Source organism: Cryptomeria japonica, chromosome 8 (assembly GCF_030272615.1).
Source record: "Cryptomeria japonica chromosome 8, Sugi_1.0, whole genome shotgun sequence".
NCBI lineage: Eukaryota > Viridiplantae > Streptophyta > Pinopsida > Cupressales > Cupressaceae > Cryptomeria > Cryptomeria japonica.
This window is the reverse complement of record NC_081412.1, coordinates 336,540,974-336,568,461: the sequence shown is the minus strand read 5'-3', so window position 1 is coordinate 336,568,461 and position 27,488 is coordinate 336,540,974. Positions and strand designations below refer to the sequence as shown.

Below are 27,488 nucleotides of genomic sequence, written 5' to 3'. Positions count from 1 at the left end.
TGTGAGTGCCCAAGTTATGGGGCTATGAGTGTTATGTAGTAGAGTTAATAATTTTGAAGTGGTGTTGGCAACAAAGTTTGTATGTAGGTTTATTTTTGAGGGAAATGGAGAGAAATTGAAAGTTAGCTATTTAATCAAAGCTTGGGTTTAAGGGTGGTATGGTTGTTTATCCATTATCTATATTCAAATAGATTGGATATCCTATTTGTTCATCAATGGAGATTGGAGGAAGGAATCTCCTTGATTTCCATGGCTAGTTGACGAAACCCCCTTGAACTAGTTGCAAGCAATTCCACTCAAGGATTGTAATTGAGCTTCATTGATTTGTTGTTTGAGCAACTCAATGAATGCCTATTGTGAGAGTTTAAGGTGGATTGTTGGCATTTTTGTTTATTTATGTTGTGATTGTCATTGATGGACACACACTTGTATTGAGATCCCCTTTATATGTATGAGCTTGAGCTCAACCGGTATTTGTTCCAACCGGTATGTTGTATACTAGTCTTTAGACTAGTGGTGATTTTGTAGAATGTGTTTCCCGGTCTGAAGCGGCATGTCGACCCCAAGCGGTTCGTAGATCCCAAGCGGTACGAGGGAGCAAAGCGGCACAACACATTCTTACTAGTCTTCATTTTTGTTCAACTGGCAACCGGTATTTTGTATGAACCGGTAATACTCTGTGATGAGTTACCAACCGGCATTTTGTGATGAGTTACCAATCCACCGATTGTTTGACGGTGCTGACACATTGATGGTGCTTTTTGTGTCGTGTTATTGAGTATGTCTAGATTCATTGAACCTAGGAAATTGTATTGTAATCCTATTGGACTGACATGAAATCAGATTCCTTTAAAAGGACATCATGTCTAGGGTTTTAAGTTGTTGCTGAAAGGGTTAATGTCGTGCTAGGGTTTAAGGTGGATGTTGAGTTGTTGTAAGAACGATCTTATCAGAGAAGATCAAGTTGTAACTGAGAGAGAGATAGAGAAGACTGAAGTAATACTGGAATGCATTAATTGTGAGCAATACTGGATCTAACCAAGCAGTTTGTGCTATTAGATAGATCAAACACATGTTGATTACTCACATCTTTGACAAGTCTGTAGCCCTTAACCGGGTAGGCCTCAAAGCCTTTGTAAAATCCTCTAACAAGGTGGTTCACACTTGTGAATCTAAAATCCTCTAACAAGGTAGTCTTTAATCGGACTTATCTCCTAACAGAGATTGAGATTCCTAACAGGATCTGTTCTGGTGAAGAACAATGTAAGACCTTAACCGGTCTGGTTTCTATTCTGCAGATAGTGACTTGTGAGTTCCATCTCACCGTGGTTTTTCCCAGTTGGGTTTCCACGTCAAATATCTTGTGTTATGGTTGTATTGCTTTTGTGGGTGGATGCTTTATTCGCATTTTGGTTTGCATGTGTGGTAACCGGTCTGACTGTTAGACTGCTTTACCGGTTTATCTTTAGACTGTGTAAGTGTTTTAGTGCATTGATTTTTGGCATACTAATTCACCCCCCCCTCTTAGTATTGATTTCCATGGCTAGTTGACGAAACCCCCTTGAACTAGTTGCAAGCAATTCCACTCAAGGATTGTAATTGAGCTTCATTGATTTGTTGTTTGAGCAACTCAATGAATGCCTGTTGTGAGAGTTTAAGGTGGATCTCTTAGCTCATAGGGTTTGGAATTCTTTGGTTGTTCCTATAGCACCATTGGTTATAGATTCATCATATTTTGTGATAACAATATTGTTTTTATTGTTCTTAAAATCTTGGTAAACTAAATTGGCTGTAAGTGCCATTACCATTTCAATAAGAGGAGTAATCAATTGGTGCAAGTTGTGTTGATTGTTCAATTTGCAAGAGTTTATAATTCAATTCTGCATATTCTGCTAGGTACCTTATATGTTGCATTAGATCTGATTGGAATTAAGATTCAGCTATTGATATTCTATACAATAACACTAATTGGGGATATTACAAAACTTTTCTCAGCTGCTTCTCCTTAATGGGGCCAAGGAGGACCATCTGCCACTTCCTTGCAATTAAACACATTGTAACCATCATCCAGAGAGCTTTGGATAGACAAACAATAGGTGCTGAATGGAATTAACTTAGCCTGCATAAGGATGATTGCATCATCCATGCCAATCCACTTAATTTTGGATTGCCTCTTGTACTTCCATTATTTGGTATATAGTTAGGGAGATTTGCAAACACTTAAGCTGTTCCACCACCGCCAAGTTTTGTGAGTGCAAATATCCCAAGTTGTGCCGACATCACCAAGTTTAATGAATGTTCTATCATGTTTCCTTGAATGACAATTTAAAAAAAAAAATTAATTATAGTGTTTGATCATATAATGAAACTTTGATTATGACATGAGTGGTAGATATAATTCAAATTCATGCTTCTGGCTATTTTAGTTTAAGTGTTGAGGGATCCTAAAGAGTCCCAAGCATATACTTTGCTGTGTGTGATGTGTTTCTCTTATTGCTTAATACTTTAGATTGCAAGGAAGTTTGCCTCCCTATTCTCTTCTTTGTATGTATGTTGGGCCAAGTAGTCTACTAAAGAATCCAAGAGTGACCACACCTATTTCAGGATGTTTTCAATTTCTAATTTGGGGATCCTTTTTTTTGTATGGCATTTACATTTTCATCAAATCACCTTCAACTTGAGCTTTGCTAATTTTGTATGGATTACAAACTTGCAGATTGATTAAAAGAGCTGAGCTTCTACTTCATTATTTGTGCCATGTTTAAATTTCTTAAATGTTGCTGTGGCTATGTCCCCCTTTGCATCTTATATGATGCATTGTGCACTTGATAAATTTGGATTTCCCTTCGCTGCTCCATCAAATTTAACATCATCCACCTTGCATGAGGAGTTGCCATTTTATTCCTATGTGTAGGTTTGTTTGAGAATTGACTATATGAATCCCATGAATGAGGGGTGGGGCTTTCAATTATTTCCAATTTCGTAAGATTTTGTTTTGCTAGGAGACTTTGGCTTGCCATCCTTGAGAGGACAACTCCTTGTATTACCACTTCTATTCCTAGCAAAAATATTTCTATGTCCAATTCTTTCTCTAGAAAGTTTCTTTGCTTCTTTACTTCTATACTACTCATATGAGCAAAGAGGGGCTCACCACCGATAGGTGAGAGAAAATTGATTTTGATTATATGTTGGGCCAATTTGAAGATTGCCAATATATCATTTGGGAATGCTTTTGCCCAACCCAATCTAGAACACTACTACCAGCATTTGGTTGTGAAGGGGCAAGTGAAATTGAGTGTTTCTTTTCCTATTCCATAAAACTAAGTTTTAGACTTTTTTCTGCAATTAAAGTTTTCTTTTGTATGGTCGTGTTCATACAAAAGCTCTTTCTTTTGAAAGACAAATTTTGTCCCAACACAGCCTCATTGGCCACACTCTCACAGGCAGGGTTGTGTTTACCACTTTGTAATTTGTAGACTTCAAGCAACTACATTTGATAATGTAGTTCTCTTCCTTGATGAATATCTTTTGGTTAGACAACTCTTTTCTCAAAGTCAAGGTTACTAATTGATCATTTTGGATTCCTATCCCATTAGCTTCTTCCCATTCCCATGCTTTTATGCTTTCATGGTTTATTGGAGTTTGATACTCTCACTTTGGAGCCTTGAGCCATAATTACGAAAATTCTTTCTTCTTCTAGGTCCTCCCTCCTAAAAGTGGGAATCTGTTTTGTGAGCCTTGTAAAAATTTTATAAATTTGTAGTATTTTATGTTTTGAAAAAAAGGGTGTATATTAGTTGGGTTTCTTGTGAAACCTCGCTTCCCTCTTGAATTTTTTTAGAAACAAAAATCAACAAAGAAAAATAATATTTTTCATTGATCATCCACATTATCTTCTAGCTCAAGGAAGAGAGATTTATATGCCCTCTGTGTGTTGTATGGAAACATAATTGATGTGTGTATTCCCATGGGCGTGAACTGTAGATGACCTCGAGGATAACAATTTGTTTTTACTCAGAATTGTTGCAGAGATGGATAAGGCCATCGAGAGTTTCCATTGAGTGGAATAGAATGGTTATATTGGTAAATCATGCCCCTTCTAAGGTGGAAAATTCTTCCCAACATACATTAATGGATGGATCTCTTTCTCCTATGAAGCAAGCCCTAGCAAGATCATAATGGTTGAAGTGTTAGGTTGCTTGGATGACTTTGTTTCTTGCAATGATTGCCATTTTTCCTCCATGATTGGAGACAAGGGTTGTTATTTGGGTAGATAGGTTTCCGCAATGTACGACTAATATTTTGTTGATGCATGGTGGGTTTGAGTCAAATAGTTCTGAAGGGTTCATCTGCAGGTATATAGGTGTCCAGTGAGGCTTACAATAGATAATTAGGTGAATGCTTTTGGTGAAGGTATGAGGCTATGATATTAAGAGTGGTGGGGCCTATGGGCAAGGATCCTACCCACACACCCTCACAAATTGTCACCCTACTATAGCTCTTTGTGTGGGTTGGTAAGAAGAACTCCTTTCCATTTTTCTCCCTCTGATCGGTTGAGTGTTGAATGTTCTTTTAATGCCTTGGGTAAAGGTGTGGTCTATGGCTCCAAAAAGGCTACATGCACCATGGAGATCATTATGAACATAGATCGTGAATTGTGAAGACTGCCTGGTTGAACATGCACAAATTTGCAATTTAGCAGGTTTTGGCTAAAATTATCTGATCTCCATGAGTGGATTTCTCTGTCCTGGAAGTAGCTCTAAGACTGAAATCTTTATTTACCCTTGTGGTTGAGACTTTTTATTTTGGAGTTTGGTTTAGTGAAGGATGAGGAGTAAGATTTGAAGACAATTGCTTGGGATTTGAAGAATAATTATCTATACATCTGACCTGTTTTCCTTCCTTCGACTCATTTTGTGATTTGTTTCTTTTTGGTGTCATTTGGATAAGGCTTCTTCTTTTGCCACTGGAGTGTTGGTGGGCTTTTGTTGTCATTGCTAATTCATTTGGAAGTTTGTGTTTGACTAATGAGATGATAAACACAACCTGCACAATTTATGCCAGTTTTGTGTGGAGGATGAACCTTTCAAAGGAGCTTGCCAAAAAAAATATATTGAAGGTTAAGAATAGATGTTGGGGACAGCTCGTGATTATGGGAAATTGAATTTTAGGTGCAGAAGATGTTATATTGGTGGACACTAGGCCTGCAAGTGTGATAGGATGTCGATAGGCCTAGGACTGAATTTAATCGTACAGGGTCTATCGATTGTTTGGAATCTGGAATGTGGAAATGAAGGAATTTCTTGAGAGCCTAGACTCTGTCTCTGCAATTCAGAACCTTGTTTTACACCTTTGAATCCATGCATGAATATAGAAGTGGAGGAATTTCTTGAGAGCCAATCGTTCTTGCTAATATAGACAGTCCTCTACCCTTGGTGCCAAATGGAAGATGGAATACCCAAAAAGTGAATTCAATTGACAAAATCCCTTAAATTTCACCTTCTGTCTGCTTAGTAATAAAATTGTCACTTCTGGCAGAGAGGTGATTGTGCATTTACTGCAGCGTTTGTATTTTACTGTGGTATTTGTGTTTTTTCTGTAATATGTGATGTTTTTGTCTTATCATGGTATTTGCATTTTCGTTGTGATATATGATGCATTTTGCTACCTTGGACAACCAGCAAAAACTAAAAAAGGATTTCCTATCTTGTTCTGAAGTCTTGAACCTTTTTCAAAGATTCTTGAGATGCTCTAGATTACGTCAGAAAGTCCCCTAACATGTTCACAACCTTGCATTCATTGTAACATGATGTTTTTATGATGATTCCTTGGATTCTAAGTCACTTAGATCCCTTCTTTGACTGAAATGGTTCTTCTTGACCGAATTGGTCCAACTTGTTTGACCCAATTCTCAGATCATGGCATGTACATTGTTTCCCCATTTCCACTAGCATCACTAGCATCTTTAGCTATTGTAGGAGTTTTTATTCTCCCTTTAGGCTTGACTGTTTAGGAAGTTTCATCTTCTTCTCAGGCGACTGGGTGCATGATGAGGCCTTTTTGTAGCTTTGTAGGTTTCTCTTTGGCAGTGTCACTCTTTACACGTGGTCACTTAAGATTTATTATTTCCTACTATATTGATGATAACACTGCAGTTCTGTCTTCACCATGGATGAAAATTAGGTATTTTTACATTGCCTCTTATATGCTTTTTCATTTTGCTTCTGTTCAAGAAAATCTTTGAAGTTTATTTCATGTTGTGGTTATCATAGGCTTATTGCTGGTGAGAAAATTCTTTGAACTTTTGGTTCTAGATTTATATTCTCTCGGTAATCACCCATCCTTTACTTTTCTATCACTTTCGTCTTTACTTTTGAGATACAATGATGGATTTGGTCATTGTGTCCATGATCCAAGTGAAAACAGATGAATTTTGCTTGATGTGATTAAAACACGGTAGACCATAATATTACCTTGTTTGATGCTGTAGAATATGATTATTGTTGTATTTCTAGTGTAAATACAAATAATCTATTCCAGCTGAGAATATTCCATTCATGTGAATGTTGTGACTTCCATGTAGTATGGTTATTTTTGTTTTTCCCTCTGATTATTTATAATTTGATGGTGGTTGATCTAGACATTTGTTGGTACTCCATTCTGGATGGCACCAGAGGTTATTCAGAATTCTGATGGATACAATGAAAAGGTAAAACAACCATGCAATTCAGTAAGCTATATATAATGAGTTATTATGTTGCCCTTGCCTCAATTTTAACTGGATTTAAATTTTGACTATGCTGGCATGATACAGGCAGACATATGGTCTTTGGGTATTACAACTATTGAGATGGCTAAGGGGGAGCCTCCATTCGCAGATCTTCATCCAATGAGAGTTTTATTTCTTATTCCAAAAAATAGCCCCCCACAGGTATTTCTGCATTTGGTTCTAGTCGGTTTTTTGTTTATCACATATTTATGGTTTTCTAGCTTATAAAAATGCTTCGTACAAAATTTTTTATCTATCAGAGAAAAATGCTTGCACTTAGAAAAAATTAACCAATAATTAACATTGAAATTAAATGTGGATGAAGTCAATAGTACTTTTTTATTTCTGTGAACAGCTCGAGGACCATTTTTCCCGTCCTTTGAAGGAATTTGTTTCCCTCTGCCTCAAGAAGAATCCTACTGAGGTAGGTTTATGAAATCTCATGGTGCCTTTTGAATTTTTTGGCAAATGAAAGAAGTAAATTCTATTGTTATTTAGAAGTTTAGAGACGAAAAGTTTTTTATAAACTGTTTTGTTAGATATGTTGAAAGTTATGCATGCTTACAGCTTGATGTTTCTTTGTAGTTCTTCTTTCTATAATTAAAACCTCTCATTTTGGAATGACAATCAGCTGTTGTTTTATATTTTAGTACAGATGGTCTGTAATAATCTTACATTTCTTCATATCTGGTAGCATTTCTGAAATAATATTTCAAAAGAATTAGTGCAATTTGCTCATCTTTTAGACTATTGCTAGAGTCATTGCACTCAGGCCTGGAATTTGAGGTTCAAATACCACAAATATATTTGTTGCAGTCTAAGATATAATATGGGTGGCAATTGGCATTGAAATTTAATTGTGAACATGAAAATAATAGTACAAAATTTAATAGTTTTGCCTTTGTTCTCGTAGTGTAATGCTTGATAAACTTTCATATGAATTACTTACAAATTTTATCTAAACTATGTAGCATGTTTCCAAATGGGAATTGCAACTTTTAAGTGTTTATTAGTACATATATGGTTACCATAAGACCCTTGAGCAATGCAAATTTAAACTCCAAATGAATTATTTTTCAGCAAACTTCTGCAAATCCCACATCTTTGATCCTTCAACAACAAAACAAACAATGTTTTTGGTAAAAGCAACAAAAGAAAAAGAAATTGTTTTAACATCTATATAAAATTGATAAATACATTATCAGATATCACTTTGCATAGATATAGGTGTAAAGAAATTTGAAAGGGAAATGGAACTAGCCTATGTACAATGTAAATAAGATAAAGGTTTGTGGATCTAAGTAGACCATCTTAAATAAAACTAAAAACAAAAGTTCTTAAGCAAACATTTAGAAACTAATAAAACTGTTAGCAAATTTTACTTTAAAACAAATTATTGTAAAGAAATTTGAAAGAGAATGATCGAACCTTTATAGTGTAATGTCTCCTATTTGGATATTCCCTAGAATCACAAATTAGGTAAATAAGGAATGAAGTGTATTTAAGAAATGCAAAATTACCATCCTTAAATCTTGATTTAGATCCTGGAACCAAGTTAGTTATCATTGCTAATATAATTGATGAGGATTGTCTAATATCCACGAAAGATTGGAAAACATATAATCAATAATATTATAAGGAGAATCCTAATCCTTACATCATCATTGCAAATTACATGGTATGCTTACGGGATTCAATTAAAGACTTTCCCTAACGACCAGTCCGCACTATGGAATCCCTGAAAAATCATATAAGGTGCTTGGAGCCTGTCCTTTTCAATCAAGCCCAAGAGCACGGAATGAACACCCAGTCATTCGACCTCTTGGCTCCACTTAGGGTTTGGTGTACTTGTGGGGGACTCAGTGCTGCTGCCTCCTTATTATGAATTTCATGGTTCACTCCACAATGGGATGGTTGGCTGGATAAAAGCATTAAACGAATCCTTATTAATATAATTAATTATGCATGTATTAAGAATAATAGCAAGAATGAAAATATATATTAGAAGAAATATATTAATTACTTATCATTCCAAAGTATTATTAAATTGAAGACATGATAAACAAAAGAACAAGATAAGTATTTTGTAAGAACCCTTACATACTCTGCCTTAAATTTTTTAGTTTTTGGCCTATTGGTATTTTGTCAAACAGTTTGTGTGCAAGGTCTGATTTTATTTTCTGAGTTTTGACTTGTGGCTTGAATGCTTATGTTTTTGATGTCAAATGATGATAGAAGCATACAAAATGATAGAACAATAATGCATAAACATGAACAACAACTTATTTCAATGTAAGACCATTTCATCACTTCAAACCAGGTCTGAGTGCATTCATGTCCAGGTCTGATATAAACATTTTCAGACTGAAATATCATAATGAAATTATATTACACATTCAACATTACATCTAAGTCATTCTTTTACATACCCGGATGGATGTGCACCATTGTATGATGACCAATCAAGCTTGTAGAAGGTGGATTTGTAGTTTTGCACTCTTGCTGATGTAGGATGGGCAATTCTGAATCGCTTTGATGATGCTGGCAGCCTCTAACATATGCAACCCCACGCTGGTATGGAGAAAAACTGAAGTGCTCTTTGATGATGCTGGAAGTGGTCGTTATGGGGTCTGAGACTGAAACGTTAAAGTCTGGTAAAGACTGCATGATCTGGAAATGCCAACACTCTTATATTTCCAGAAAGTTTGTCTTCTAGAGAAGCCAATTATGACAAGGATGAAGCAATAACCTCTAAACTCAAACCACGCCCCTTGGCTGTATATTGCACATATTGTGAGCAAGTCTCCTCACATGCCAATGTGTATATACGAAATGCTCCAGCTGCAGGTCACAGGAGTTATGGGCACAATACTGTGATTTATGTGGATTGCACACGAACCTGCCAGTTTAAAAAAAATATTCGAACCTCCAAACTTGGCCAAGAAAGCCACAAATCCTCTGGCTGGGGCTACGTCCAGACTGCAGAAGAACCCTAGGGTTTCGTCCCAGGGTTGGAGCCGACACTCTTACCATGCTGAGAAAGGCTTTGATAAAAAAGTAAATAAAGTGAATAATGAATCCTTCCTTACTCCCAACTCTCCTCCTTATATTTCTGCTTTGACATGAATCACCTTTTTAATAAATATGATTTTCCCAACATTCATCGTCCATTTTAATATTCATTTTCCTCCATCGTTGGCACTTTAAATTAATAATATTTTAGCTTATATCAAGCCGCCCAAATAACATAAGTTGCCCAAGTAAAATAATTTTAACTTAGTCTTAATACATCAAGGTCACCCAAGGGAGATAGCCACCTCATATGATTTAACTTAGGCTTGATAAATAAATCGCCTAAATGGTTAATCATTCCCTACAAAAGATTTGGGCTTGTCTTAATTAAATAAATCATCCAAGCAACTTAGACATCCCCCTTACATCATTAAAGTGGCCACCAAGGTAATCGCTCTAGGAGAAATTAGCCATAACTTAAATGGCCCAAATATTTAATTATTACCTCAAATGTCGTTTTTAATTAAATTAATTAAAATAAAGTCATCCTTTTAATTTTTAATTCATTTGGGACAACTTTAAAACAATTAATTTCGCCCAAAATTTGGGGACATTACATATTTCTATGTATTGTGCATCATACCTAGCACCTTGTAAATATCAAAGTCTGCTGACTTTCTCACTTATTATTTCTAAAATCAGATATTTCTCTCTTGATCGATTGACTTCCTTGTCTTCTTCGATCAACTTGCTTGGTTGCTTGATTGCTGATGTCTTATAAACTGATCTGCTCTTTTATACATCCTCCATCACAGTACTACATAAACCCCTTTTCAAATCTGCTTATAACAGATCTATGCATCTGCTATTATACTCAGAGTAATGCTTTTAAAATGGTCTGATATATCTTCCTTTCTGCCTCTTAAAATTAGATTGCTGCCTTATACTTATTAATCATTGCCTTTATATTTTTCTCTGCTCTTTGTAATGATTTTTCTTATTTTTCTGAATGCCTCCCTCTCCCCTTTAATTCCAATCTTATCTCCATTTTTATACACTTCCAAATGGTGTGATTATTCCTCAGAGGAGATGTCCACAAAGGTGTCTCTTCAGTCTGTCGATCAGCATTAATCTCATAATAACTATGGAGAAGGTTGGCCACTTCTAGGCACAGCCATATATTAATTATGTTTTCTTTATTAAGTATTTAAGCACTACCATTATGAGGGTGGGATACCTTCCTATAATTAAGTTCTCCCTATTGCAATGCCCCTTAATACTAGTCAGCCTTCCTTCAAATAGCCAGTTTTAATTATTTTTGTGTTAGGTGGCCCCCTTTCATTTATTCAATTGCTTAGGGTTATTTGTAAGGTCGGCCCTTTGCTAAATTTTGTTCTATTCTATCCTGGCCGGCCCTTGCCTGGGCTTATTTATAAATAAACAACATCTTGGTCAAGAGGGAGGGAGCTCAAAGAAGGCTCTCGGCATAGATGCAATCAAAATAGAGCTGCAGGTCTTGTAGGAAGGGAAAATCGCAGACAAGGTAGGTCTCCCCCTAAAGATAGAAAGGAAAGAAAAGCAAGGTGACTTGTCCCTTGCTCAAAATGGGAAGCTTGGAGTTAGTAAAAAATCTACTAAGAAATCATCTCTAAATTGTGGAAGAGGGAAATGCTAAATGATAGTTGAAAATCACCAGAATGTTGAATCTAGGAAGGGAATGACCCTTCTCAGAGAGCAATGAAGATCTCATCATGAAATATTAGGGGCTTAAACACCCCTAATAAAAACTGCTTGGTAAAGCACCAAATAGAAATCTCTAAAGCTGACATTTATATGTTACATACGTGAAGAAATGGAGTCAATGAAGAGGAAAGTAAAATTCTGGAATGTAGAAGCAATATCAACAGTAGGAGCCTCAGGAGGCTTGGGTACCTTCCGGAAACCTTTGTAGGTGCAATTGGAAAGAATAATGAAAAATAGAAATTGGCTACAGTTTGTCTTAATAAATGTGTATGACTATGGACCCCCCTCCCCATCAAGAAAGAAGCAAACATGGCAATAAATCGAACAATTTTTGTCCCCGTCCCCAAATCAACTTTTTTATAGGAGACTTTCATGCGATTGTGCACAATTAAGATAAGCTGGGCGGTGTGCAAAGGAGGTACCAATCTCAGATTTACTTTGAAGACTTTGTAGAAAGGGGCAATATTCTAGAGGTACCAATTAAAAATGGGATCTATTCTTGGACTAATAGAAGAATGGGTTATAGCAACATAGCAGAAAAATTGGGCAGAATTTTCTTTGAAGGAATATTGTGCTAGTTTCCTTATCTCTTAGAAATCAACCTAATCCCCTACTTTGGTTTAGATAACTTTACAATTCATTGGATATTTTAGGGGAAAGAAGGCCAGATGGGAGTCCTTTCAAGTTTGAAAATATATGGATGCAAGGCTTGGATTTCTTGAATTTAACCGAAAGATGGTGGAAGGAACCCAGTTTGGAATGAATATGTTTTGCTTAGTGTTGAAGTTGAAGTATGTAAAGCAACAATTGATTAAGTGGAACAAAGAGTACTTCAAGAATATTTTTTAGACTAAGAAAGAACTATTAAAATAATATTAATATCTTCTATAATGGTCATCTTCTATTTTTGGTGGTCATCTTCTATTTTTGGTTGTTGACTCATTTAGCTTTTTAGTTAATTAGCTTTTAAGTTTTATTTAGCATTTAGCTTTTTCTTTTTAGTTAATAAGCTTTTAAGCTTAATTTAGCTTTTAAGCCTAATTTGGCTTTCACGCTTAATTTAGCTTTCACGCTTAATTTAGCGTTTAGCTCTTTAATCTTTTACTTCAACATTATGTTCTAATTATAGAACATCGTCTTGTAACCTCTATATATACGTGTGTATATCGTTCAATGCAATCATTCGATTATTGAATCATTCATTCAATTTATTTTTAATGGTTATCAAAGCATGAAAATTAAAAATTTCGAAATTTTTTGTTATTAAAATTTTTCGAAGTTTTTATTGAAGAGATTTTCTTAAAACTATTTTAGATCAGATTCTTTTCTCTTCCTGGGCAGATTGTTTTTTGCAGGTTGAAAATTTTCCTAGGGTTTCTGCAATTTTTGACTAGGGTTTTGACCCTTCAATTCAAGTTGAAATTTTATTCTGGTTGCAGATTTCTGGTGGGTTTTTTGAGACCTCAATTGGATTGTCGTTAGATTTTTCTGGGTGCATCGTTTTCCGTGCCTCAAATTTTCAGTAGTTGGATCTTCATTTTGATTTCAGATTCTTGGTGGGTTTTTCGAGAGCTGTTTTGGGTTGGTCTCAGATTTTTCTGGGTGCCTCATTTTCTGTGCCTCAAATTTTGTGCCAGCGAATTTGCCTTGGACTTTAAAAATAGTTTGCGATTTCTGCTAATTCTATGGACTCCAGGAATTTTGGTGTCCAGACCTCGTCTTACAGGTCCTAGGGTTTTCACGATTTTTTTTCTGAAAAATTGTCTGTCAGTTTTCCGATTTTTTCCACAAAAAATCATGGGAGGGTTTTCACGATTTTTTCCTCAAAAATTGTTCGCATGGTTTATAATTTTCCTCAGTTACCAGTTCTTGCCAAAAATGGCGGGGTCCTGGTTCATGCCCGGTCCTAGTTCGACCTGGGACCCACTCGAGTCCTTCCCAGGCGCTTGGGTTCCCTGTGGGTCCTAGGGAACCCAACCGTCTGGGCAGGACCCGGGTAGGACCCAAGTCGAACCAAGGAGGACCCAGGTGAATCCAAGCCCGTGGGTTCCCAAAAACAGGGCCCATGGGTTAGAAAACAAAGAAAAACAATTAAAAAACAATTTTTTTAATCTTATTTTAACATCTAAACCCTAATCCGCCCCTTTATGATGCATTTCATGCATCAAAACATGCATTCAACTCATTCTACTTGCATTTTTGAAGATTTTTTCTCTACGATTAGGTTTCTTAGTTTTTGTATTTTTCTTCAAAGGTGATGACTACGAAGGTGTGAGACACGCATCAAAGGCGTAGGAATCACTGGAGAAGGAAGATTTAGCCATTAAAGTTAAGTGAATCTGATTTTTTTTCAAGTTTTCAAGAATTTTTCCAAGTTTTTAAATTTTTTAAAAAGTTTTTTTAATTTTTTTTAAAGAAGTCTTGTATATTTTTTTACACTTTGTATGCATAGTATGGGGTTATAATGCCGAAATTTTAATAATTTTTTTCAATAATGTTGTGCTTTCTCTTTTCATTTTAGGTGCATTATTCATTCATATAATCATATATAATGGCTGGAACTGGAAGTGCAAGTGCAAACTCTAGTTCAGTTGCAAATGTTCGAACTGAAAATAACCCCTTTAATATTGATCAAGATTCACCACTTTGGCATTATACAACAATGATCAAGCCAGTGTCTGGTGGTGGGGGTTTTGTTTGGCAGTGCAACCATTGTGGCACTGAGTATACTAGCTCATACTTTCGAGTGAAAGGCTACCTTTGTTTCATCCCTGGGCGTGGAATAAAGTTTTGTAAGGGGTCAGATAGCAGGGGGCTGTCAAAAGCTCTAGTTTTGGGATATATCAGAGAACAAGAGGAAGCTAATAGGAGAAGTAGCAAAGCAAAGACTGATCATCCTCTTGTCCATCCAAGCTTAACGTCTAAGAGGCCTTCTAGTAGCATTGGCTCCACAAGACCAACTGGTTCATATCCTTTCATGCAAAACCCACCAGTTGATGCAGTAGAGAATCAGAATGTTGTGGCTTCACGGAAAAGAGGCCCATTGGATTTTGCCTTCAAAAATGAACTGAGAGAGATTGCAGATTCCAAAATTGGATGTTGCCTTTATGGCAATGGGCTTCCTTTCAACCTTGTTAGATCACCTTACTTTCGGGACATGGTGCATACTCTTTGCAATACACCTTCTGATTATGTTTGTCCAGGGTATGAAAATGTGAGAACCACCTTATTGGCAAAGGAGAAAGCATCCATAGAGTCATAGTTGAAGGTTATCAAAGATACATGGTAGGAAATAGGTGTGACCATTGTTTCTGATGGATGGAAAGATTGTAAAAATAGGCCATTGATCAATGTTATAGCAGGGTGTCCTAAAGGGGCAATGTTTTTGAAAGCAGTGGATTGTGAGGGGCAAGTGAAAGATGCAAGTTTCATTGCCAATATCTTGATAAAATGCATTGACATGGTGGGGCCTCAAAATGTTGTCCAAGTTGTAACTGACAATACTAAAAATTGTAGGGCAGCACGGACTATAGTGGAGGTTACATATGGTCACATCTTTTGGACACCATGTGCAGTACACTCACTCAATTTAATCATGCAAAAGCTTGGCACACAAATTGATTGGGTGAAAAAACTGTATGCGGAGGGCGAGGAGATTCAAATGTTTGTGACTAATCATCATATGTCACAAGCCATTTTCAGGACCTTCTCCAAGTTGGAGTTGTTGAAGGTAATTTATAATTACTAATTTTAAATTTTATTTTTTAATTTTTTAGTTTTAATTTTATTTTTTGTATAGACTTACATTTGATATATGTTGTGTATTTTGTTATGTCATGTTAGGTTGCTGAAACACGATTTGCATCTCACACGCTCGTCTTAAGATGACTTCTGAAGGTGCGAGACGCCTTGAGTTCTATGGTCATCAACAGCTTGTGGAGTGTATGGAAGCAGTCCCACACAGAAAGAGCTCTAAATGTAAGAGCATTGATCCTTAGTGAGAAATGGTGGGATGATGTGGAATATGTTTTGAATTTCACTGAGCCCATCATGAGTATGATCAGGTGTGCTGATACTGATCACCCATGTTTGGCTGAGATTTATGATGGCATGGATTGCATGGTGGAAAAATGAAAGAAGTAATAAATAGAAAAGAAAATGACCCAACGGAAACATTTTTCAAAGTTGTGTAGAAAATTGTTGACCGTTGGAACAAGATGACCACCCCCTTACATCTCTTAGCATTTGCTTTGACGCCAAAATTTTATAGTGCAGAGATGCTTGCAACACCAAGGAGGGTGGCACCATATAGAGATGCAGAGGTTGCTTCTGGCTATAAGGCTGCCTTTAAAAAGATATATCAAGATGAAGAGACAAGAAATATTGTCTTGAGGGAGTTTGGCCAATTTGTATCTGCAAAAAATCATGTTGTTGTAGCTCTTAATGCTAGATATGGGATGGATGCTGATGAGTGGTGGTATGTACATGATCAAGGCTCCGTTTACTTGCAGCCTCTTGCAATTCAACTTAACTCCCATATGTATCTTTTTATTTTTTATTTTTATAGTTTTCCAATTCCATTTGATGCTATCATATTTTTATTTTATAATTTTAATTTATAAATTTCTAATTATGTTTTAACTTTTAACAAGTTGCAAGTTCTTCTTCAGCTGAGCGGAATTGGAGTACATACTCCTTCATCCACTTAGTCAAACGTAATCGTTTGGGTGCAAAGAAAGCTGAGGATTTGGTCTACGTACAACTCCAACCTTCGTTTGTTGTCACAGAAGGACCCTGGATATAGTGAGGGTGTAACAAGGAATTGGGATCTAGCCCTTGAGTGTGCTGATTTAGATGCTACAGTTGCACAACTTTGCCAAGTCTCTATAGACGAGGCAGTTATGGAATTTGAGAGAGACATAGCTAGTGGGAGTGGCATTCCATTTGATATTGGTTCAATTGATGTTGAATTTGAACCACTTGATGACCTTGGGCTTTGGTTGGATGCTTCACATGAAGATGAATATGGAATTTAAATCCCATAGATGGCTTGTAATTTGAATGTTTAACTTTATACTTTATTGTGTCATGACATTTTCACATTTTGAAACTTGAATCAGTTCAAACTTGAATATTTTCTTTTTTGCAAATTATGAATATGATATTACATTTATGATTTATGATATATCAATATCAGAATATTTATTGGCATTGGCAATTATGGATTTATGATTTATCTGTTATCATTTATGTATCATTGTATGGGAAAGTTACATTGTATGTTTCATATTTGTATGTTTGAACTGTGAACATATATAATTTTGATGTTTGAAGTTTGAACATATATATATATATATATATATATATATATATATATATAAAATTAAAATATATATATATGTACGGACGAACCCGTACCTGTACCCCCCCCCAATTTTTTTTTTGCCGAATCGGCGAATCCGTACGGGAATCCGAACTTGAATCCGAACCGATAACTTAGTAATTTTCCCTTAAAAATTATCTCATCTGTAATCCGTGATATTCGCGTAAGATTTTAATTATTTGGGTTTTATCGTTTTTTTCCACAAAAACGATGATTTGTAACCTTAGATTTCTTGGTTTTTCGATTTTCTCCTCAAAGTCGTAAATTCTCTTTTGGAGGGGTTCCTATTTCAGGGTTTGACGGTTTTTTCCTCAAAATCGTGCTTTGGTGCAGTCAGTTTGGGTCGCACCTGCCAGGGCGAACATCTGCAACCGTGGTATCTTGCAGTCAGTTTTGGAGTTGGTACTCTTCTGCAAAAGGGTTGGTTTGCTGATTTTTTCCTCAAAATCATTGTTTCAGGCTTCAGTAATTTGCGTGTGCTAGATCTCTAATTCACGTGTGAAGGCTACATTCGCTTGGATGGCTTTTGGTACTCTTGGTCATTTACATTCTGCAAATCCTGGGAGGGTCTCCGTAGTAGCAGAGTGTTCTTTGCATGTGTGATGATAACACCTGCAATGTTTTTTGTAGGGTATTGAGTACGATGACCATTCGGGAGGGTGTTAAAATAATATTAATATCTTCTATAATGGTCATCTTCTATTTTTAGTTGTCGACTCATTTAGCTTTTTAGTTAATTAGCTTTTAAGCTTTATTTAGCATTTAGCTTTTTCTTTTTAGTTAATTAGCTTTTAAGCTTAATTTGGCTTTCACGCTTAATTTAGCTTTTAGCTCTTTAATCTTTTACTTCAACGTTATGTTCTAATTATAGAACATCGTCTTGTAACCTCTACTTATACGTGTGTATATCATTCAATGTAATCATCCGATTATTGAATCATTCATTCAATTTATTTTTGAAGAACTAGAGGGGATAATTCGGGATTTGAGTGGAGATTTTCTTAGCATGAATGGATCAGGGCAAATTTATGGTTGAGAAAGAACTAATGAGAGAATACTCAGAGGTTCTTGTAAAGGAAGATATTTTTTTGAGACAAAAGTCAACAGAGGTGTAGCTCAGATCAGCAGATAGAAATTGAATTTTTTTTCATAACTCCACAAAAGATTTGGAGAAATCAGAAAAACCGGCAGATGACTTCTTCATGGAGGATCTGAAAATCATCAAGCTGTCAACAGTGAGCTATTTTCAAAACTTAATAGGTGGGAACGTTCAAATTTGGCTTCTCACAATCTTATCTTAGAATGCATTCTAAAATTGATTTCAAAAGAGTAAAATAAGTTGCTATTGGATGCCTTCATTGAGGAAAAGATCAAGGCATTTGCAACTCGACAAAATCCTAGGCCCATACGGGTTACCAACAACTTTTTTCCATAAATGTTGTCACATTATTGGAAAGGATGTTTATGAGGCCATAGAAGATTCATGCTGAAAGGGCAAGTTACTAAAGGAGGTAAATAACACTTATATAGCATTGATACCTGTTGGTTGAAATTTTTTGTACACTTGGGAGATGTGCAAAGTTGTGGTTTCAGCCACAGTGTGTGAGTATGATACTCTCCTAATTTAGGGAACTCCCCCTCTCTACAAACTAAACTAATCTAATATGGGTGAGACAACAGTCTTTCTTGTTCTTTCAAAAAAAACTATATTCTTTTCTCTTCACAGAAAAGTAATAACAATTGGAAATAATTAACAACAAATATAGAAATGAGACTTTTTTGTAGGATTTTTGGAACATAAAGGGAAGCAAAGTTTCCATGAAAGCACAAAGACCTTCATCACTTCCCCGGGACAGGAAAACAGAAAGAAAGCTCAAAGTCTTTAACTATCTATTCTCCTATCAACCTTTTTAAATGATTTTCTACTAACCAAGCAAAATATGTAGCATCTCAAAGTCTAACTACATGATGCACCTCTTATGTACAAACATACAGAATAAAAGCAGCACAAAGTCTGCAAGTTACCCCCTTTACTTGAGCTCTCTACACTAGCTTCAAACATGATAAACAACTCAAAGTCTGCAAGACCAAGTCTGAAAACCAAACATAAAACTCCAAATGCAATAAGAAGCTCAAAGTCTGCAAGATTGAAGTCAAATCCCTCTTGAACAATAGAACAAAAATCACAATCAACTCTAGAAAATGTCGACACATAACAACTTGAATTGGCACAAAGTCTCAACACAACTTGCCTCTTTTATTGAAAGCAATTTCATTTACATCTAAGCACAAAGTCTTAGAGTTTACATACAAACAGACAGAGTTTTGTTACATTGCCAAAAGATATCCATTACAACATACCCCCCTCAAGTATTTATAGGAGAGGAGCCTTGAGAAAAGGTGGGAGGATCCCAAATAACTTGAGAAATTGTGTCAACTACCATGACTTATTCCAACTACTAACTAAGACTTATTCAAAATTACAAGTCCTATTCTAAATTGACTTGTAATCAACTTACTTGTAATTACAAAAGTGCAAGTGATAAACTTGCAACTACAAAATTGTTTTTTACAAGTAAACTTGTCAAAACAAAATTACAAATACACAATTGAAACTATTCTATGTGTCCAAAGACACGATTCTAACTAAATCATCCTCTGTTTTGAAAATCTTCATGCTGCTACAAGATACTCTGTGATTAAGGTAAATGACATTATGAACTGGAAGAAGAACTTGCACCCTTGATAGTCTTTATGTCTTTAAACAACAAATTTCAACCTTTCACATGCTTCGGGTAGTACTGACTTATCAGGAGGGAAGTTCTTTGCAAGGTAAAAGTAAGAAGCCTATCTCTGTCTTGAAAGCATTCTATGCTCTCAACCATTCATGTCACTTATCCACATCTCCTTGTGTGGCTTCTTAATGTTGTTGTTCTTTCTCCAATCTTGGAATCTACTTGCAAAATAAGGCCTATGCCTTAATCCATTGATTTGGTAGGTCGTGTATGCAAAAATGGGCTCACAAGTGAATTTCGGGTTCGGGAAACTGCATTACATGTGTGGGAAAAACAAGAGCATTAACTTGCAATTGTGGAGAAGAAACATGCAACTTCATGTGTGTAATGGATATCCACAAGTTTGCACTTGTAATTGGACCTTTAAGACTCATTTTCAAGTATTTTTGAGTGCATTTTGGACCAATTTCGGGTTCTAGAAGGTTGATTGCAAGTAAAGACACAACTGCAATCGAGTTTTAAAATTCAGACTGCAAGTAGACTTTAAATGGGAAAAATGAATGAAGGTGAAATGAATGGAAGGGATTTTGACATGAAGGAGAAGATGGGAAATTTGAATGACCATGTACATGTATGGGAAGGAATATTTTCCGCTTGACAACTTGGAAAAAGGGAGAAACTTCAACCTGTAATCAGATTTGTAAAACCCGGAATCAAATGAATGAGTCTCGTGGAAATTCCTCAACATTTGTAAATTTTGTATAAAGAATATTAACTCTTTTTACCAAAGGGGGAAGGTCAACATTACCACAATTACTTGTAATCGGGTTTTTAAAACCCTAATACAAGTAAATAGGAAAAATGAAAGAGGGGAAAATCTTGCAGATTTATAACTTGGTTTCAATGAACCTTGCTTGAAAAACGCTCTTTAAAGAGATGAATCAACTTGGAAAGAAACAATCAGCTCTTTAAATAGAAGAAGAAATCAATATGTTGAAACGCTTCTTGTATCCAAAACAAACTCGAATTCAAACTTCTTGCACCAAAAACGACATCCAAGGAGGAGAAAGAACGAGTCAATACGCCTAGCAAACCCACTTATGGAAGCAAAGAGATGAATTGCTTAGGTTGGGAGACCAAAAACGCTTCCATACATGCTGCAAAAATGGATTGAAAGGAGGCAAAAACGTGGTAAATGAACACCAAAACGCCTTCCATTTGGCAAAAAACGTGGCCCAAGATGCGCCTCCTTCATTTAATGGATTCTCCCACAAAAATCGGATTTAAACTCTTCCAAAATTGAACTCCTTGGAGGGAAAGGCAGGTCGGGTTCTTGGCAATAAACTACAAGTGAAAATGCTTTGCAAAAGACATGTAATATGGTTTTAAAAACCCTTCTAGAAGTTTTAAATCTTTCACTTTTCGTCACTTAGACAAATTCGGGTTTGTGAGGGGAAAGAACAAAAAGACATGTCAAAATAACTTGTAATAGGGAAATAAAATCCCCTTTACAAGTTTAAAATGACTTTGAGAAAAAGACTTGTAATAGGGAAATAAAATCCCTTTTACAATTTTAAAATTAAAACAACTTAAAGGACAAAAAAACATGTAATAGGGAAATAAAATCCTTGTTACATCTAAAAATCACTTAAGTAGGAACTTTTAAAAGAAATTACAAGTTCTTTTTAAACTTATAATTTTAAATTCACTTGTAATTTGTCTCAAAAGTTCCTACAACAACTTAAAAGACATAAAAAGCAAGGGGGAAATAAAAAGTAAGTTACAAGTTACAAGTTTTAAATAAAGTGCACTTGTAATTGTTTTAAAATTTCCCTACAACACAAAAATAGAAGAAAACTCCTAATTTGCAATCAAAGGAAAATTTCCCACCTGCAGTCAGGAAGAAAAAACCTGAAATTGAAGGAAAGGCATAGCAAACGAACTCGGAATGCGATTAAATTTGAAACATGAATCGGATATGGACCGAAGATCAATCCAGTTTACCAAGGAGATTTTTTTGCCTCGAGAAGTGTGCCTCAAGAGTAAAATCTTCAACCTGCAGTGTCTGCTCTGAAACCTGAAATTGAACAAAAAGCTAGGAAAATGAATACCAAAACTCACCAAAACTTGGACAATGATGGCAAAGAAACCTGCCAACGAGTTGACACTAACAAATGTTTCTAGAACAATTGGATCCAATATTTGGAAAAATGTTTCTAGAACAAGAGACTTAATTGCAAGAGACTTAATTGTTAGAGGTGCAAAATGGAAAATGGGGAAAGGGAATCTTATCCAATTTTGGGATGATTCTTGGTTGTTGGAGTCCCCTTTGAATGAAAACCCTGAGTGGAGTAGATTTTAGAACCAGTGCAAGGAAAGATTTGGATCTAAGGTGGATGATTACTAGGAAGATGGACAGTGGATCAGTCCTTGGGTAGTTTGAACAAAGTTATGAACTCTATGGTAAGGGTTGAAGAGGAAGATCAATTAATTTGGAAACTCACAGCAAGTGGTACTTTCACTCTGGCTTCTCTGTATCATCAACAGTTCTCTAACATGGAAAGCCCATGCTGGGCTAAGGCATGGGTGAAAAGCCTCACCCCTAAGATTAACATTTTTTTGTGGACAACCCTACAAGATAAAATTCTAACAATTGAGAATATCAGAAAAAGAAGTATTAGCATGCCTAGTGTTTGTATTCTATGTAAGCAGAATGAAGGGACCATTAATCATATGCTTTTTCATTGCCCTTTCTCTGCTGATGTCTGGGGAAGCTGTCTGGACCACTTCAGAATCAGTTGGGGTTTCCCTGAGTCGATTCAGGAGGTTTTCAACTCTTGGCATCATCCTTCAAGGAATAAGTCCACAACTTTATTGTGGAAACTTGCCTTACCTCATATGTGTTGGGGTATATGGAAAGAGAGAAATGACAAAATCTCCAGAGAAAAGGTTTCTAAGGCTAAAATTGTGTTTGAAAAAATAAAAAGAAATAGTGGAAAATATGAATATCATAGGAGGCATTGATAATCCTCAAGATAAGGATGATCAACTTATCTACAAAAAGTGGAGATTAAAGGGTCGAGAGCACTTTCAGATCAATCCTAGAGAGGGTGTGATATGGGTCAGTCCGCTCAAAGGATGGATGAAAATTAATTTTGACGGTGCTTCAAAGGGTAATCCGGGTGTTGCTGGATGTGGAGTGGTCCTTAGGGACGAATGGGGAACATGCAAAATCACAAAAAGTATTCCCATAGGAAATCAGACAAATCATGTTGCCGAAGCAATGGCGGCTTACCATGGGATGATCCTTGCTAAGGAAGCTAACTGCACTAAAGTTTGGTGTGAAGGAGACTCATTGAACATAATCAACTGTTTAAATATGAAATTCCCGCCTTCTTGGTCAATTAGTAATGCTATTAAAGCTACTAAGAAAATCAGCGAAGAATTTGATATGTGTGTTTTTACACGTGTATAGGGAGGCCAATTCCTGCGCTGATTGGGCTGCCAACCTGGCTTGCCAATCGGAAGACATCATTACTAGTTATGGTGAAAATGACATTGCAAGTGAAATGAAATCCCTGCTTAATCTGGACCGCAGCCAGGCTAGGCAACGTGGTACTTTTAATCATTATTTCTAATGCCTCTTCCGCCTTTTTCAATGCAGGGTTATTTCGAAGATAATGAGCATTTATATAGGTGTCTTATCATAATTATCTGGCACGGATTCTGGGCATTCTTATAGGGCATCCACAGAAACCAGAGGAGAGGTTTTCAAGACGAGAGAAGGAATTTTAAGGAAAGTGCTGAAAAACTGGAAGGTAACAAGAAAAGATTCGAACCCACCTCTTGTTCTGACTGGAGAAAGAACAGAGAAGTCTGGGATATCCTTCAGCAGGGGGGTTTGAATGTGTTCATGGAGAGGCTAAGTGGGAAAGATCCCACTATTACCAACTATTTCATCAAGAACTGGAAAAATGGCAAAATCCTGATCGGGTCCCAGATGATGAATGTTGATGAGGAGGTCATTGCTGAGGCCACAGGGATGATTATTGAGGGAATGAAACTTTACAAGGACCGTAGCATATCAGATAAAGCAGCGGATAAGTTCCCAGTCACGGACAATGAGAGGAGAAAGATGGTGAAAATCGACAACTCCTACCATGCTCCAAAGAGGATTTGCAGGCCATGGAGGTTTGTTTTATTTGCCTCTATCGCCTACATTACTTTGGATGGTAGGTTTACTAGAGCCTATGGTCATCACTTTGTCTTGCTCAACCATTTCCGCCATGGGGAAAAGGTGAGCTTGCCTTATTACCTGGCCTGTTCTATGGATCACACTATCAAGGAGGTCCAGAAGGATCCCAAAGGTGACCATGCCCTCCACCAGGGGCTTATGGTCCTGGTTTATAAAATGCTTAAGGGAAAATGCATTGAAAAGCCTATCAAAGGCAAAAATGCAAGAGACGAGACTACGGAGAATGAAGCCAGCGGATTCAACTTTGACTCGGAGACTGAGGGAGAATCGGAAGAGATTAGCAAAAAAGGGAGGAATAAGGCTAAGAGGAAAAGGATTGTGGTGGATTTAGACATGTCGGAGTCTGAAACTGAATCCTTTGAGAAAACATTTGTTAAAAAAAAGAAAGGGAAAGCAACTGGAAAGCAGACTCAGCGGAAGAACACTAAAAAGGGTAACAATAAAGACATCAGCCATATTCTGGTTGATTCTGAGGAGGATGCTGAGGAGAACAAGAAGTATGAGGGTCAGGATAAAGAGGGGGAGGATAACCCGGTGATGGGCAACATTGAGGTTTTGAATACCACAAGTCTGCAAAAGGAGGATAAAAGTGGTACTGGTGATAATGATACTATAAAAGCTTTTTGTGATACCATCGCAACCATGGTGAAGGATATCAACAGTTTGAAGATTGATACGAAGGCTATCACAAGAGTTACGGTTGGTGATAAGCCCCTGGCGGAACATGTTAAGGAACTGGTTGCTGTTCTGCACAATTCGGAAGCTATTGAATGTATGGTGGGCAAAATCATAGCAACAGAAAAAAAGGTCAATGAGATGGGAGATAACAAGGAGATGGAAAATAAAATGAACAACTTGGATAGCAGAATCGACAGACTGGTACTCAATGTTAAGAAGATTGCAGATCAAATTTTTCAGATCCTCAAAGCTTCCGTGGATAACATGAACATCCTGATCAATAGATTTGAGAACAATGCAGAGAAGGATGGTGATAAAGAGCAGCTGGACAAGAAGGGTCACGAAAAGAGGACCAGAGCTAATACAAAGATCAAGGGTGACATCAAAGGTCGTGAGATGGAGGAATTAAAGACCTTGGCGAACAACATGAAACAAATGGTTGTTCATGCTGAGGAAATCATGAAAAGTATTTAGGTCTCTGTCTCTATTTTTGTAGGGGTCCTTGGTTCTGTCTTTTTGCTGTCGCTATGCTTTCTTTTCGCTGTCCGTTTCTGGTTCTTTATGTTATGTTATGTAAGCTGATCCCTTTTTCGGGTGGGATCTTTCTGTTTTTTTTGAAGTGATCAGGCAGTTTTCTTTCTTGTTATTCTGATCTCCTGGCTTGTACAAGGTTCGGGTACCTTTCAAATACCAGCTTTTACTTAATCAAAACAAATGTGAGTTTTGTACCTCGTAAAACATGCCTTGGAGACAAAAACAACACATTTTGAGCAAAAATTTGTAGGGGTTGTCACATTTTTGAAAATCCAAAAATGAGGACAAAAATACCTAAGGAGCAAGTACTTTCGATGGATGACCTCTGACCCATATCTTTATGCAATAAAGTCTACAATTTTTTGGTCAAAGAAGTTGGTAGACTCAAAAGAATACTCCTAGAGATAATAGTAGATGAGAAAATAGGTTTTGTTCCCAAGAGATCGATCTTAGATGGTGTCATTATTGCTCAAGAAGCTATACATTCAGTGCAACAAACTGGGAAGCAATAAATTTTGGTCAAACTAGACATTAAAAAGCTTACGACAAAGTGGATTGGAGGTTTCTTTTCAATGTGTTGAGAGGCCTTTAGCTTTAACACAAATTAAGTGAATTGGATCTTCAACTGCATTGCCTACCTGAGGTACTCAATTTTTGTTAATTGTTCACCAAAAAGTTTTTGAAGTGTTTAGGGGTCTATGGCAAGGGGATCCACTAAAGCCTTCAAACAGTTGTAAGTGTTGCCAAGTCGATGGTTTTCTTGCTATTGACTCCTTTAAGGAAATAGTAGGAGACTATAAGAGTACTAAATTTCAAATTAAGAAATTTCGCAAACACAAAATCTTGGACTCCCATTGGCAACAAGATTAAGACTGAACAATCTATAGGATATGTTGCTAAACAAAGTTTCAAATAGGTTCAACTTGGAAGAGAAGGCGATTCTCTTGGGCAGGTAGAATAGTCATGTAGGAAGCTATTTTGTGTCATGTTTGGGCATGCCAAGCTGTATAAGCCACAAGGTGAATCAAGAAATGAGGAAATTCTTTTGGCAAGTTTTCCTTGACAAAGATAAATTGGAACTCGTAGCGTGGGATAAAGTATGCAAACCAAAAGAGGAGGCCGATATTGGTTTGAAAAGATAGATGTCTCAAAAGAGGGCTCTAGGAGCAAAGTTAGGATGGAAGATGTTCAAGCAACATAATTTGAAATGGGCCAAAATTCTTCAACATAAATATTTAGATAATATGGAGGCCTCCAGAATCTTCATGACGAATAGGCTTCCTATTGTGACATAATCACACCGCCCCATTGCAAACGGGGACCCCCTTTGTTTTTGTTTTTTAGGGTAGGGTTTTGGCGTCTTAGGGGTTTGTCTCTAGTCTCTAGCCTCGGCAAATGAGTCAAGTTTTTTGAAATTTGGAGGGGTTATCAAAATCAACAATAAAGAATGGTCAAAAGAGCATTCTGATGCTACAGATGTGGTTAGACAGGTCGAAGGAGTAAAATTGCAATATTCCGAGATCAATTCTGACTTCCTATTTTATAGGAAAATTGTTTTTATTTTAGCTTTTTCTAAATTTAGAAAGTTTTGTTTTTGGCATTTTGGGGCTGATCCGGGAACCTGCTTTTTTTTCGTTTTTCTTTTTTCTAAAAATAGAAAGTTTCTTTTTTGCTTTTTCCAAGTTCATGGGTAGTTTCAGAGTTAGAAGAAATGTCAAGTTAGGGGAGTTCATGGTCAAGAATGTTAATGAAAGATCACAAGAAAATGGCCAAGTATGGAAGAAATTCCTTGTTTCCAGATGGAGTCCATTTTTTGGAAGGAGAAATTCCTTGAGCATATGTGAAGTCTGCCTAGGAATAATTGGAAATTCCTTGTTTCATTGTCAAGTCTGCCTTCCTAGAGGGAAATTTCCTTGTGCCACATGAAGTCTGCCCAAGCTTAAGGAAGAAATTCCCTGTCTATTGGCAAAGTCCACCCTATGCTTTGGAAAAATTCCTCGGACAAGTGCCAAGTCTGCCCATAGGATGGAGAAAAAATCCTTGAAGTCACCCCAAGTCCGCCCTAGGCAAGATGATGCAATTCTGTAATTTCCCCCCTATTTTATGGGTTAGAAAATAGAGACATTTATCTGACAACGCTCAGTTGCCAGAGGCTTCTTTCTATTTTTTATTGCCCAACAACAATTCTGAAAAAAACCTTTAAGTCACTGATAGTATACTTGCTATATAATGGAGATTATCTTGATCCACAATATCGCTTATATAGAACAATACATCCACCCAGTTTACAATAACGTGGATGAGGTAATAGATAGATATCGATCCTTAGATAAATGGATCGGGTATTAGCGTGTTCATCCTCCCTGAATATAGTCTTGA

At 36.5% G+C, this 27,488-nt stretch overlaps 1 protein-coding gene across 5 annotated transcripts in view; it reads left to right on the top strand.

Moving 5' to 3' along the window:
- LOC131079117 (uncharacterized) overlaps nt 1–27,488 on the top strand; it is a 271,457-nt gene that overhangs the window by 167,167 nt on the left and 76,802 nt on the right. For all 5 annotated transcript variants that reach the window (XM_058017007.2, XM_058016999.2, XM_059209757.1 and 2 more), the window contains exons 8-10: nt 6,641–6,709; nt 6,815–6,931; nt 7,125–7,193. In XM_058017007.2, coding sequence (XP_057872990.2) covers nt 6,641–6,709; nt 6,815–6,931; nt 7,125–7,193 — 255 coding nt within the window. The remainder of the gene's footprint in view (nt 1–6,640; nt 6,710–6,814; nt 6,932–7,124; nt 7,194–27,488) is intronic.